Raw genomic sequence first — 14,902 nt, forward strand, 5'->3', positions numbered from 1 at the left:
ACAGGTGGGACATCACTTGGGTAAAGCTCCAGGATTCATCCACGTGTCGTGACTCCTCATGGATCGAGCCTGGCTGAGCCAGGTGGATGGGGGTTCTCAGCTCCCCTGTGATGGAGTCCCGGGGGCTTGTGAAATTAATTCAAACTTGTCTGAACAAGGGAACTCTAAATAGGAAAATAATGGTTGGAAGTTAATTAGTTACACAATGGCCTACACTGGCACAGGATGATTTTTGAGACTCAGCAAACCTAAGAAAGGAGAAAATGCCCAGAAAAAAAAGGAGTGTTGTAGGCTCATAAGGGAATTGTCATTGAGGGCCCTGAGTTAAGATCAGCCCCCTCACCTTGGGTGGGATGGGGCAGGGGGCAGGGGCAGGGTGGTTGCAGGGCACAGGCACAGGTGCAGGTTTGGTGCATTGCAGAAGGAATGTTGAGCTGTGCCGTCCCAATCTGTACCAGGCTGATCTTACCTAAGACATGCCATGGTAAGGTGTGCCAGCTGTGCCATGCTAAGATGTGCTAGTACTGCCAATTATGCCATGCCATCCTATGCCATGCCATGGTAAGGTGTGCCAGCTGTGCCATGCCATTCCATGCCATGCTAAGATGTGCTAGTAGTGCCAATTTTGCCATGCCATGCCATGCCATGCTACACCATGACATGGTAAGGTGTGCCAGTAGTACCAATTATGCCATGCCATGCCATGGTGTGCCAGCAGTGCCAGGCCATGCCATGCCATGGCGTGCCAGCAGTGCCATGCCATACGAAGCTGTGCCAGCAGTGCCATGCCATGCCAGGCTGTGCCAGCAGTGCCGTGCCACGCCGTGCCCCTCACGCCCTGCAGCCGCGGGGCTGCGCCGGGGCCGAGGCCGGTGTTCTCCCCCGCGCGGCGATGCGGGGCGGTGGCAGCGGAGCGGCGGCGGCGGCTCGCCCCCCCCACCGGCGGCTCTCCCCGCCCCGGGGGCCCGGCCGGGCGCGGATTGGTGCGCGGCGCCGGCCCCCTCGGAGCGCGGCCGCCATCGGGGCTATTTGACGTGTCGGTGAGGCCGGGGAAGGGCTTCGTCTCGCCGGGGCCGCCGCCGCCGCCGCTCCGCCGCCCGCCCGGCCCGGCCCGGCCCCGCGGAGCCCGGGCATCCCCCCCCTTTCCCCGCCCCAAATGAGCGGAGCTCCCGGCGGGCCCCGGCCGAGGACCCCGCCGAGCCGCGGAGCCGCGGCCGCCCCGTCGCCCCGGCCACCCCCCGCCGACCCGCTGCGCCAGGCCAGCCGGCTGCCCATCCGCGTCCTGAAGATGCTCAGCGCCCACGGCGGCCACCTCCTGCACCCCGAGTACCTCCAGCCGCTCTCCTCCACGCCCGTCAGCCCCATCGAGGTGAGTGCCCGCCGCCCCCCAACCGGGGCTCGGATCGGAGCGGCGCTCCCGGTTCTCCCGGCCGGGCGCTTCCCGGCTCGGCGCTCCCGGTTCTCCCGGCCGGGCGCTTCCCAGCTCGGCGCTCCCAGTTCTTCCGGCCGGGCGCTTCCCGGCTCGGCGCTCCCGGTTCTCCCGGCCGGGCTCTTCCCGGCTCGGCGCTCCCGGTTCTCCCGGCCGGGCTTTTCCCAGCTCGGCTTTCCCGGTTCTCCCGGCCGGGATCCTCCCGGCTTAGCGCTCCCGGTTCTCCCGGCCGGGATCTTCCCGGCTTAGCGCTCCCGGTTCTCCCGGCCGGGATCTTCCCGGCTTAGCGCTCCCGGTTCTCCCGGCCGGGATCTTCCCGGCTCAGCGCTCCCGGTCTCGGCACTCCCGGTTCTCCCGGCCGGGCTCTGCGCTGCCCGGCGGCCCCCGCTCCTTCCCTCCCCACCGCCGCAGCCTCGCTCCGCACCCCCCCATCCCGATCCTTGTCCCCGGCCGGGCGCGTCCCCCCGCCCCGTCCGCCCCATCCCCGTGCCCTGGCGCGGCGCCGGGCCCGGCCCCGGGGTTTCGGAGGGTGGGGGGAGTGGGGAGGCCGGTGCGGGGGCTCCGTCGGGGTCCCCCCCTGACCGGCTCCGCTCCGCCCGCAGCTGGACGCCAAGAAGAGCCCGCTGGCGCTGCTGGCCCAGACCTGCTCGCAGATCGGGAAGCCCGACCCGCCGCCCTCCTCCAAGCTGAACGCCGTGGCCGCCGCCGCGCCCGCCGCCGAGAAGGAGCCCACCGCCCGCCCCGCCGCGCTGAAGCCGCCGGGCAGCAGCGGGGACGCGCCCACCGAGGACAAGTCGAGCTTCAAGCCGTACTCGAAGGGCGCCGGGGAGCCGCGCAAGGACGGCGGCGGCGCGGACAAGGCCGGCTTTCGGGTGCCCAGCGCCGCGTGCCCGCCGTTCCCCCCGCACGCCGCCGCCTCGCCCGGCAGCTCCCGCGGGGCCTCCCCGCAGCACCCCGACCCCAAAGGCGCCGAGGAGAAGGAGCCCGAGGGAGGCAAGCCCAGCCCCGAGGGGACGGGTGCGGGGCTGGGGCGCGGGGCGGTGGAGCCCGGGGCGCACGGCGAGCCCCCCTCGGGCCGCAAGTCGGAGCCCCCCGCCCTGCCACCCGCCGGCCATGTGGCCCCAGTCTCGCCCTACAAGCCGGGCCACTCCGTCTTCCCGCTGCCGTCCTCCAGCATCGGCTACCACGGCTCCATCGTCGGCGCCTACGCCGGCTACCCGTCCCAGTTCGTGCCCGGGCTGGACCCCACCAAGCCCGGGCTGGTGGGCAGCCAGCTGCCGGGGGCGCTGGGGCTGCCGGGCAAGCCGCCCAGCTCCAGCCCGCTCACCGGGGCCTCGCCGCCCTCCTTCATGCAGGGATTATGCCGGGACCCGTACTGCCTGAGCTACCACAGCGCCTCGCACCTGGGCTCCAGCAACTGCTCCAGCTGCGTGCACGACCCCGGCAGCCTGAAGAGCGGATACCCCTTGGTGTACCCCACGCACCCCCTGCACTCGGTGCACACCACGCTGTCCTCCAGCGGCACCCCCAGCCTGCCCGGCCACCCCCTCTACACCTACGGCTTCATGCTGCAGAACGACCCCCTGCCCCACATATGCAACTGGGTGTCTGCCAGCGGACCCTGCGACAAGAGGTTTGCCACCTCGGAGGAGCTGCTCACCCACCTACGGACCCACACGGCCCTGCCGGGGGCCGAGAAACTCTTGGCGGGTTACCCTACCTCGGGGCTGGGCTCCGCAGCCTCCTGCCACCTCCACCTGCCGCCCGCCGCCCCCGGGAGCCCCAACACATTGCCCGCCTCGCTCTCCTTGAGGAGCCCACACACTTTGGGACTAAACAGGTACCACCCCTACGGCAAGAGCCACTTGCCCACGGCCGGCGCTCTGCCCGTGCCCTCCTTGCCGGCCGCCGGACCTTATTACTCCCCGTACGCGCTCTACGGCCAAAGACTAACATCAGCTTCCGCATTGGGATATCAGTAACCACCCCCAGCCCCCCGCGCCCCTCTTGGACTCTGTATTTATTACTGTATGTTAGCTTAAAGCTGGGAATATAAGTGCATTATACACCAATGAATCAATGGTATGCAAAAGTCTGTGTCCAAAAAAAAAAAAAGCCAACAAAAAAACCAAACCCCGCGAAAAAAAAGAAAGAAAAAAAAACAACCCTCTTTACTTTGCAGGTGTGGGGCTTTGATTTTTTTTCCCCCTTTCTTGTTTCTTTTGAATTTTTTTCCTTCCCCTTCTTAATTTCCCCCTTGAGAAATTCTTGCATGACTCCTGCCACACATGGAAAAGAAAAAAAAAAGGCGTTTTCCTCCTCCCTCTCTGCGTTTATCGCTCTGGGATTCTGTTCTCTGCGTTTGTAATTTGCAGATGTGATTTTTTTTGTATTTTTTCCTTTTTTATTTTTTCCCTTTTTTCCCCTTAATTTTTTTCCTTTTAAAATATTTTTCTTTTATTTTTTTCTTTTCAATTTTTTCTCTTTTTTTTTTTTTTTTTGCGCTGTGTCCGGGGCCGGGGTGGGATGGCTGCAGATGCCACTGGGCGATGCTCGCCCCCTGCCTCGCTCCCCCCGCGGCCGTGCCCCGCCGTGGGGCTGCAGGACCCCCGCGTGTATCCCCCCCCCCCAAGCCCGGGGGTGGCTCGAGGAGCGGCGGGCGCAGCGGCAGGACCGGCGGCCCCGGGCGGGCGGACGAGCCCCGGTAAGTCTGATTTTGTTAATAAACGGCTCTTGGTTGTACCCACGCTCTGGTCTCGTCTCGTCCCTCCCCGGGGGGTCCGGCCGGGGCCGCGGGGTCTCAGCACCATCTAGTGGTGGCGGTCCTGGGCACCGGAGCCCTGCGGGACCGAGAACCGGGGCCGCCCCGGCGGGCTCGGAGCTGTCGCGATGCCGCTCCATCCCCGTCCTCCCCTCGTGTCCGTGCCCCCGGTGTCCCCACGCGTGGCAGCGGAGGGAAGGTTCGAGAAGGTGTTTGCTGCGGGAGCCCCGGTACCCCCCGAGTGGCGGTGGGGAGCGGGTGGTCACCCCTTCTCGCTGGGGGTGCAGTTTTAGGGGTGGAATTGCGGTACAAGCAGGGTCCTGGACCTTGGTGTGAGTGCCCCCGGGAGCTGGTGGGGGTCCTGTGCTCCCCGTGTAATCTTTGTGCCAGGCGATGGGGCTGATAAATGGCTCTGACATCGGTCTCGCTCCATCCCTGCTGTGCTGGGGGACTTGGCCGGGCAGGGGGCTGTGCCAGGCAGGGCGCTGGCACCACCTGCTCATCCCATTCCCCAAGGAAAGGGCTTTTACTCCACTGGTGGGACCCCTAGCCAAGCCCCCACTGAAACCCCTCGTGCCTCATTGCCCCACACCACTTGTTTTTTCTGCCTCACTTCTGTTGCATTTCGGGTGAGTCACGCAATTAATCCCTTTTAATTGCCTTCTCGATATTGCTTTATACCCTGTGTTTAAATTCCTTTGTGCCCTTTGAGCTGAAAAATAATGTGCTGAGAACAGGGACTGCTTTTGCTGAAGGGATTTTTGTTTTTCATGCCCGTTCCTTGAGCGTGGCCGTGGGCAAGTGGCTGGTGGAGAGCCCTGCTGGGGTCTCGTGTGGCAATGGGAGAGGCTGGTGGTCCAGGGGCCAGTCACCCCATGGCCAGTGGAGGGGTGGGCAGCACCTTTCTGAGCTCCTCAAGGTTTGGGAAGGCTGGTTTTGGGGATCTGTGGCTGCCCTTACCCTATGTGGGCATGGCTGGGGTCTGGCTCTGCCCACAGTGGTCCAGCTGCTTCCAGGCTGGATGTTTGCTGGAGGAAGGCCTGGGCTTTGCAGAACTTGGGTTGGAGCAGGGGGGCTTTGCTGTGGCTGTTCACTCTGTCCAGTGGGCACAGCAGGAAGGAGGTGCCAGGCCCAGGCTGCTGTGATCACACTGGTGTCTCCTGTGTCCCAGCTGGATGCTGAGCCTTTTGGCTCCGGGCATTGCAGCTGATGTTGGCCATGGAGCAGGGTGTTGCAGGGCAGTGGGCAGAGCAGCTCTAGTGCCACCATCCTCTCTGGTGGGATATATAGGTATCCAGACACCCTTGTCCATCAGGAGCATCGCTGCTCCATGGATGTGGCTCCCACTCCTGACAGGGACGGCTCTCAGTGTCGGCCTTGCTCAGACACTGCCTGTCCTTGGCATAAATCACAGCTCCTTGTCTGTGGCTCCCAAATGCTGGGCCTGTTGCAGGTTCCTGCTCCGGCATTTTGTCCCATGGTGCCTTTTCCTGGCTGTGGCCTGGCTCCTGCTGCTGGTGCCTCCATGAGCCTCGTGCCGTGGGGCGGGAGGGCGATGCCGCAGTGCCCAGGACGTGCTCGAGGCGCGATAGCCCAGTGTGCCAAAACCAGCACGCCCAGTGCAGCAGCTCTGGATCTCAGGACTGCCAGGGCCATGCCATGTGCCAGCCACGGAGCAGCCTGGTCAGGGGCTGAGGGGGTCCACAGCCCCCATCTTGCCAGAGCCCTTCTCCCAGAGCTCCCAGAGCTGCCAGGTGCATCCCTCCCCCTATGGCAAAGCTCTGTCTCCTCTCTCTCCCAACCCCTCCTTGCTCCAGGATGCTTCCTGCTCCAAAACCGAGCCCATGCACCTTTCCTCCACCCACAGTGGGGCTGGATGCTGCTTGGATGCATCCTGCTGAGCAGGAGCTTCCCTGAGGAATATTTTTCCCCTCCCTAAAGACTGCAGCAGCAGCGGGGCCAGACCATATAAACAGTGCAAGTATCATCTGATAGCAGTGGCACTTGGGCTGGAGCTGCTGGGGAACAGTTGCGTTGCCAATACATTAAATAACTCCCTGTGTAATGTATGCCCAGGTTATTGCGGAATTCATTTTATAATAAGAGCACTGGGATGCACTTTATTAATCATTCTGTCTAACAACCTGCACTCCACAGTTTCGGTTTGATTTGATTCAATCCTGTCTTTCTGCAAAATATATGGCTGAGTGGGTCGGATAATGTATGGCTTAATTTAGAGTTGTATGGGTTTGAATTACCATTTTCATAATGTGCTGTGCATTAATGTGTTGCATCATTTATACAGAAAAATGTGCAAGGTTTCAAACCTCTCCAGGAGGCAAAAGTCACCTAAAGGGAACGTGCGGCGACAGAAAAAAGGCCTTTTCAAACCCAGCAGGGGCTGGAAGGACATCGGTGGGTGTTGGACATGGGGACAGCAGGGTTGGGGCCATGCTGGTGGCTCCTTTCCCCGTGGCACAGCAGCACCTTCTCCAGCTCACCCCGAGCTGCCGGGGACCTCCAGCACTTGACTCGCCGGTGACCCCGGTGCCGGCGCTCACCGCAGTCGCGCCCGCCGTCACTCACCCCGCGCCGCGAGGAAAAAGCCCTGATTATCCAAATACAGTCATTAAAGGGGAAATGTGTTTTTAGGACTGTCAGAGTGATTAATGAGGGTTAGCAATCCTTGCAAATGCACTTGTTTAGTCTAACTGGCAGCCTCTCCTTTCCTATTGATTTATCGTGGCAGTTGCCGAGCCGTGGTGTGTGTGGAAGGAGCGGGGCTGTGCCGGGGCTGCCGGAGCGGGGAACGTGGCGAGGGGCCCGGCAGAGCGGCACGGCACACTCCGTTGTGCCGGAGGCACTGAACAAAGGCAACATTATACCTTGTGCCGGGAAGGAATGACTTGGACGCACATGCCGAGCCGCTCCGCGTGCCTTGCAAATATCCCCGTCTGTAAAGCCCGAAGCCCAGCTGACCACAGCCCAATAAATACATGAATGAAAGAGCCAGGCCCTATTTTGGCTTGTTGTTTTCCTTCCTCTCCTGCACACAAATCCTCGGTGTGTTTTAGGTGATGCAGAGGTGTCTGCCCGCAGACATACAAGGCGTTTCAGAGTCCAGAGCAGAGCGCAGTGTCCTCGAGGGCCGGAGCAGCGCCCGCCAAGGGGTCAGGTCGGGATGCAGAGGCACGGCCAGAGCAGAGCCATGGTGGGTGGATGAGAAGTTTCTCAGCTGCATAAAGCAGCTTTTCTTTCCACGTGAGCACTGGTGGAAGCCCTGGAGAACACGGGCTGTGTTTGTCCTCACAGCCACAGTGGTCTGGACGTCTCATGTCCCCCCACCGACATCCCTGCACCCAGCCCGGGATCAGGGATTTGCTCTGGGAGACAGTTTGTGCTGTGTGAGCTGAGTGTGGACCCAGAGGGACAGATCCATGCTCGGAGATGGCAGTGGAGTTCCTGCACTGGATCTGGGTGCTGGAGCCCCACAGGAAGGAGCAGCTGGAGCAGCTGGCGGTGGTGACACAGAGTGGATGGAGCAGCACCGGTGTTGGATGGCACTGGGAGCATGGCCCGGCACTGCCATGGCCTGTGGTTTGCCAGCCAGTCTGAGCAGTGGGACAGCACAAGTCACAAGAGGCCTTAGAGGAGGCGAGTGGAGAAGAGCAAAGATCTCGAGGTGCTCAGGGAGGCCTCCAAGCCAGAGGAGTGTGGGCAAGCACCCAGGGCACTGCAGTGGCCAGGAACATCATGGGTGGTAGTGGACTTTCCTCTGGCTCTGGATAACGGCTGAAGAGCTGCTGCTGCCACTGCCCTGGCCATGAATTGATGTGTGGAGCAAGTCCTCCAGTGACACCAGGACTGGCACCAGCTTCCAGCAGCAAAACACCAACGTCTTCCTCACCTCAGCAGGACACCCGGCCTTGGCTGGTCACCAATGACCCTGTGGGAAGTGCAGAGCATGACCCATGGCTGTGGCTCCCCTCTCCTGCAGTGTCTGAGCAGTGTGACAATCCAGCAAGGGCACGGGGCCGCTGGCAGGTGACAAACACCCCAGTGCTAAGGCTGAGCCTGGCCCCACGTGGGGCCGTGGCTGTTCCCTGCAGAGCGCAGCCCCCCTGGCACAGATTGACACTGGTGTGTGTGAGGGATCCTGCTCGTTCCTGCAGCTCCTGGTTAATAGTTATCCTTCTGTTTATTATCGTGGTGAATAACTGAAGAGTGGTAATTCCACACACACAAACATTTCAGCTGAACCTCACTGGAGAGCGCTGGGGGAGGTGCTCAGCTGACAGCTCCATGTACAGAGAGTGTTCCTGTAGCTCGAGTCACAATAACAAACAGATTTACACAGACTGTGGTGTTTTATAAAGGTGTTCATGGAAACCTCACGGAGCAGCTTTGCAGTGGATTCATCCCACCTTCCAGCAGGAGATGGGACGGGGTTGTGACTTGTGCAAGGACAGACCTACACAGGAGGTGCCTTGGCCAAAGCTAATGGTGGAACAGCAATGCTGTGCCATCAGAACTGACCTTGACAGGCTGAGCCAAGCTGGATGGACACTCCACACTGTGCAGGGTGCAGCGTGACTTGTGCCAACACCCTGTGGCCCCAAACTCCACGGATCACCCCTCCCAGCCCAGCAAAACCCAGATGCACACAAAGGACATGCAGCATCCCAGGCATCTGGTGGCTTTGGGGTCTTTTGTAGACACTTCCTTCAGACACCTCAGTGGAGCAGAGAACCAAAATGGGCTTTTTTGTCATCCCTCACATCTGCAAGGAGTGGCTTCGCAGTGATATGTGATGCTGTGGCAGTGCCCACCACAGCAGCTCCTGTATTTCCACCAGTGCCTTTGTGAGAGAAGGAGATACTTCTGTGCCAAAGAAAAAGGACTGGTAGGAGCCTGAGGTCCCAGTGCCATCTCTCCATGAGCAGCTCCCACGGGAGGCATGGCTGGGGGGCTCTGAGAGTGAAGAACAGGAGAGAGATGGGGACTGAGTGTTAAAGATGTTCTGGACCATTCTTGCTGAACCCTCAGCATCTTCTCTGCGCTCCTGGCCTGCTGGGGAGGGAGGAGATGGAGAGCAAAACACTCCAAAGATTTGCTGTATTTTTCTTTCCTGGCTGAGAAGGATGAGGCTACTCATCACCCACACTGGGAGCCCTGATCCCCTGGGCAGAGCTCCCATAGAAGTGACTCCTTGTTTCTGCCAGAGCAGGGGTTTTGTTCCTGTTCCCTTCACAGGCTTGGTAACAACTGACAGGCTGCAGCAGGATGGTGGCCAGGTCCTCCTCCGAGGTGGGGAGAGCCGCATTCTGTGAAAAATGAAAAAGCAGCCAAAAGCCCTTCATTCCTTTCCTTTTGGGGTTCCTGCAGTCTCCTGGGCTCTGGTTGAGTTTTATATTGGGAACAGCTGGAATGGGGCTGGTTGGATGCACTCTGTGCCCTGTCCTCTGGCTGCAGAGATGTGCTCTTTCCCCATTGCTGCCTTGGTAATTCCCAAACTTTTCTGAGTTGTCTGCACAGGCGTGGCACCAGTACAGGAATTCTGCAGTACTGGTGGGCTCAGCACCTGCAGCCCCTGCACTGGCTCTGGACCACTGTGGGCTGAGGAACTGGGATCAAAAAGCCAGGAGGAGCCTCGGGACAGGCTCCCTCTCCAGGGAGCACTCCATGGGAGCACCAGCAGTTGGTGTCCAGGAGCTGCAGCTCCAGTGGCCAGTCACCTGCTTTAGGAGTGTCCTGGTGTGTGACAGACCCAAAGACCTCCTGGCTATGGGGCAACATGTCAGGGCAGTGGAGTCTGTTGTGCAGGTCTGGGGTCTGATGTGCAGGTCTGGGGTCTATTGTGCAGGTCTGGGGTCTACTGTGCAGTTTTGGGATCTGTCATGCAGGTTTGGGGACTGTTGTGCAGGTTTGGGGTATGTTCACAGAATCACAGACTATTCTGAGTTGGAAGGGACCCACAAGGATCATCGAGTCCAACTCAAGTCAACGACCCACACAGGGGATTGAACCCATGGCCTTGGCATTATTACAACCAAGTTTTAATGTTGTGCAGGTTTGGGGTCTATTGTGCAGAATTGGGGTGAATTGTGTAGGTTTGGGGTCTACTGTGCAGGTTTGGGGCCAGCTCTGGGCTGTTGGGCAGCGAGAGGGGTGTTTTCTCCATGGAGCAAGCAGCGTGCCAGGGATGCCACTGGCATCCCATGGTGCCCCTGCTCATCCCCCTGCCCGTAGCCTTCTCCCAGCACCGGGAGCGGCTCTTTCATCTCCCGGGTAGGTACAAATGGAGCTGTCAGCTGCGATCAGCCCCGCGATATGACAGGTTGCGGGGCCGGGGCCCCTCGAACAGAGCAGCCTTGTCTGTCAGAGCCGCCTGACACTCCCCATAATGGCCAGATGGATGAGACTCTGAAAGTAGGGCCCCGGCGCGTTTTCAACTCTATTTTGGGTGAAAACACTTCTTGAAAGATCTTGAAAGGAGCTGGCAGTTTAGTAGTTCAAATGATTAATGAGCACTGGCTCTGCCGGGTGGATTTCTCGCGCCGTGCCAGCAGCTGGGCTGCTCCAGCGGGCCAAGACACGCCGCGCTCCCCCCGTGCCCCCCGAGCCCCCCAAACCCCCCTGGTTTTCCCGGAAATGACACCAACACGACAGGCCCTGCATATGGAAAAAGTTAAATATAAATTACTGCTGAAAGAGGCCTCGCTGAGCGGAGTTAGTTAAAGATGTTTATGGATTCAGAAACACGGGCCTGCATATGTATTTAGGGATGACAAATGTGATTCAATAAGTCAGGAATTTCTCCGTGGGCTGAGGCGGGACCCGCGCAGCGCGGGCGCTGCTCTGGGCTCTCCGGCTCAGCGCCATAAATCCTGCAGACAGGCTCCTTGTTCCTTCCCGGGCAGCTTGGGATTGATTTTCAGTTTTTTCCCTGGATCAGACCAAGTCGCTGCATCTCCTGCACTCAGGACATGACAGTCCTACTCCGTGCCTGGATCCTCCAAGGGTGTCCCCAGAGGTGGCTTTGGGGAGCTTGGGAAAACCCCCTGGATGCTCCATGTGGGTCACTGGGGACTGTGCCATCCATGCTGCCACCAGTGCCAGGCACATCCCTGTCCCCGAGCTCTCCTGTCCCCCTGCAGAGCCACACAGGGGGCAACCGGATCCTTCAGGACTGTCAATGGATGATTAATGACCAACAACTCCAGAACTGCCCCGATTGCCAGTTTGGGTGTTTGACCTCATGTTTAACAAGTTCAGCCCTAATTCTGCAGCCCCTTCCCATGGGGGGATTCTCATGGAGCCTGAGGGGCACCCACATGTCCCCCACCCAAACTGTCTTGTGCTTCCACTGCTCTTTGGTGTCTCACTTGGGGTGTACAACTTGGAGACCACAGAAAACTGAAGTGAGAAACCCCCAAACTAAACTCCAGCTGCTGTGGTGGGGGCCAGGCAGGGATGCCATGCCCCAGGGAGGGATGCCAAGTCCTTGGCACGGATGGTGGATGCAATGCCAGGTCCAGGGATGCTGCATTTGGGGTGACCAGCAAACCTGCAGCGATGGACAGTGCAGGAACCATCCCCTCAGCTCCTCCCATCCCACACCTCCTGGGCCTCACAGGGAAGGGCCTTTCAGGGGGTCAGCCCCCGGCCAGGCCTTGGACCCACAGCCACATTCCTTTGTCCTGATTTTATTCGTTAAGCAGCATTTGGCCTGGGCACAGAGACAGCTAATGAGGGACAGAGTTTATTGCAGTTTGATTTTTCTGTTAAAACAATACAATAAAATAAATGCACTTGGAAATCTGGTCTGTGTTTGTACATAGGAGATTTATGGCTCTGGAGGCTTCCAGAGAGGCGCAGCCTTTCATTCCCTTCCTTATTGGAACAGATCATATTGCAGAGTTTAAAGGGCTCTGGAGTTGTGATTTATTTGAAGGGAGAAATGAGGGAAATCCAACTATCTGTTCCCTGGCTCAGATCACCCAGTAACTCCCAGCCAAGGGGATGGATCTGCACCTCCTCCATGGATTTTTTTTATTTTTTTCCCTCCTTTTGCTTACATTATCCCACTCTAAATATATCACCGAGCCAGGGCTGACTCCTGACCTGGGATTCAGCACCTCGCCGAGGCTTCCCCAGCCCTTCCCGGAATCCCACAAATAAATCTCCCTCCTGGAGCCCTGTCCGAGCTCCTCCACACCACTGACGGAATAGGACCTGCACAGGACCAGCTGCTGCCTTGATCCAGATCAGGAATCTTGAGTTTCTCTCTGGGATCATGTGATAAATCCATGTCACTGGTCTCTGCTTCCTTTCCCCTCCCTCGCTGCTCTCCTGGGCAGAGGATAGCAGGGCAGCTTGGATCCAGGTGAGGATTTGTGAATGGAAGTCTTTTCCATGGATTTCCTAACCCATCAGCCCCTGCCTTGTTTCTCTGACTCAGCAGGATGATGCTGCAGTTCCCACACCCGACTGGGAGCGTCCTGCAGGCTGGGGCTGCAGCAGCCACTTCCCCCTCCTTCTCACGGAGGAAAAGTGTGTTTTTCCCTTTGCTGAGGTTTCCTGTTCCCCAGGGATGGAGCACCTGGATGGTTGTTGTAGGGACAACCAGAGCATCACCATTATGGCCATGGTGTGGGCACCCCAGCCCGTCCCAGTGATCCCAGTGGTTGCCACCAGCAGGACCAAGGTGAGATCGTTCCCTGAGCCCAAACCAGCCTTTTTTGAAGCACTTGCAGGCCAGAGCTCCCTGGGTTTTGGTGCAACTCCTGCCTCTCCCCAGTGCCAGGTACCTCTGACACATTTGTAAATGACCTGTTTGGGTCCCACCACCACTGTCCATCCTTTGCTGTGCTGTGTTGGAATGCCCATGGGAGGAGAATTCCCTTCCTGTCATGACCATCTCACTGCAGAACAAGGAGTGACCGAGATTCCCAACCCCGGGGGGGACCTGACTCTGATGGCTTTTCTCCTCCTCCTGTTCCAGCATCATCCCAGCTCCGTCCCAGCTTCTCCAGCCCATGGTTTTGGTGGGGTATTCTCTCCCCCTGCAGGCAGACAGTCTCTGTTTGCCATTAGCTTCCCCCCTGCTCTGCCCTAGAAGCCGATCCCAGCGCTAATTCTCACGCATGTTTCGGGTAAATCTACTTTCTTTCCCGGGATGAATTGTGGTTTCCAAGCACCATTAATCATTTCCCTTTAGAAAACAGCGTCGAGGGGCTGGAAACACATTGCTCCTTTATTTACTGGGGGATGACCTGGCACGCTGGCACGGGGCCACAGGGCTGGCGCCTGCGGGACGAGGTGGGGTGTGGAGTGAAGCCTCAGGGTGAGCTCCCCTCTGCTGTGCCACGAGTTTACTCCCACCAGGATCCCTGAGGGCAAACCCACCTAGCCCTGAGACTGGGGGTGAGCAAGAGGATGGTGATGGACAGGAAAAGCTGCCAAAATGCTGTAATTTTAACCCTTTCCCAAGCGCCTCTTCTGGAGGGATCATTTCTTGGCAGCTTTTTTGCCCCATGGCGAGGGCAGGAATGTCTCCCTGCTCTCTGACTACCCTACATGCCCCTTGCAAGGCCTGGGACATGGAATTAGGACCCTGAACTCATCACCCATGGAGGGTTCACGTGGGCCCTGAGGCAGAGGAGACCCTTCCTGCCCCACTGGCAGTGGGGAAGGGGCACTGCGAGCACATGTGACCTGTTCCCTCCTTTCCAGCTCGGGACTGTCAGGGGATGATTAATGGCCAACAACACAGAACTCCCTGGATTGCCAAGTGCTGTATTGTTAGTGCTGACACGGAATGAGCCCAGACAGACTCAAACACAATCCTGCCCCATAATCGGCAAATAACATTCGATGGACATTGTGAAGTGATTCCCCCACACAGCCCCTCTCCCACCCCCTTCCCTTCCAGAGCCAGGGCAGAGTTGGAAGGGGCCTGCCCGAGTGCTCTGCAGCCCCCAGCTCCAGCTCCTTCCAGGGATTTCCCTTCCTGGGCTCCACTGCTCCTCTGAGTTTCAGTCAGGAAGGAGCTGGGATGAGGATGGAGAGGGTTTGGGATGGGATAGGGAAGGGCGAGGGAATGGGATGGAAAAAGAGACAGGAGTGGGGACAGGATGAATGGGGATGGGATGGAAATGATGGAGATAGGAGTGGGGATGGGACTGGATGGAAATGGAGATGGAAACAGGAGTGGGAATGGGGCAGGACTGGTGAGCCAGAGCTTTCCACCCCACGGCTCCGGCTGCGCACGGAGGTAACCTTAAATGCCAAAGCAGGAACGGCGGGGACAGAGTTTTTCCAGCCCTATTCCCAGCTGTCAGGCGGTGATTAATGGCCAACAGCCTCGGAATTGCCTTTATTGCCAGCCCGGCATTGTTACTTGTGACAGCTAATGAGGGCAGACAGACTTTACACAGCGCTTTGCGGCGGCCCCGACGGAGCGGCCCCCGCGGGGTCCCGAGCCCCGGGCAGGAGGACCCCCCCGGCTGCCCCCGGGGACCGAGCCGGGCATGTCCCACCCCATGGGGCTGCCCAGGGCAATCCCGGGGCACTGCCCATGTCACATCCCGGGGGCTGTCCACGTCCCATCCCGAGGGCTGCCCGTATCCCACCTCGAGGGCTGCCCACATCCCATCCCAGCTCTGGAACCGCGAGGGTTTGAGACCCTCAAATTAAGTCCTCAGAACCAG

General features: G+C 59.3%; 1 protein-coding gene across 2 annotated transcripts; it reads left to right on the plus strand.

The window, feature by feature from the left end:
• Nucleotides 1-1,002: 1,002 nt before the first annotated feature.
• On the plus strand, nucleotides 1,003-11,976 carry ZNF703 (zinc finger protein 703). Of its 2 annotated transcripts, XR_011699809.1 has the most exons (3): nucleotides 1,003-1,369; nucleotides 2,032-4,133; nucleotides 6,496-11,976. XR_011699809.1 is itself a non-coding variant. In XM_071579198.1 (2 exons), the coding sequence occupies exons 1-2, from the start codon at nucleotides 1,157-1,159 to the stop codon at nucleotides 3,409-3,411; spliced, it is 1,593 nt and encodes a 530-aa protein (XP_071435299.1). In that variant the 5' UTR covers nucleotides 1,003-1,156; the 3' UTR covers nucleotides 3,412-4,176. The 2 variants fall into 2 exon arrangements, 1 of the variants encoding a protein (XP_071435299.1); XM_071579198.1 differs by lacking the exon at nucleotides 6,496-11,976 and having other exon boundaries at nucleotides 2,032-4,176.
• Nucleotides 11,977-14,902: the final 2,926 nt, after the last annotated feature.

Source organism: Pithys albifrons, chromosome 29 (assembly GCF_047495875.1).
Source record: "Pithys albifrons albifrons isolate INPA30051 chromosome 29, PitAlb_v1, whole genome shotgun sequence".
Taxonomy (NCBI): domain Eukaryota; kingdom Metazoa; phylum Chordata; class Aves; order Passeriformes; family Thamnophilidae; genus Pithys; species Pithys albifrons.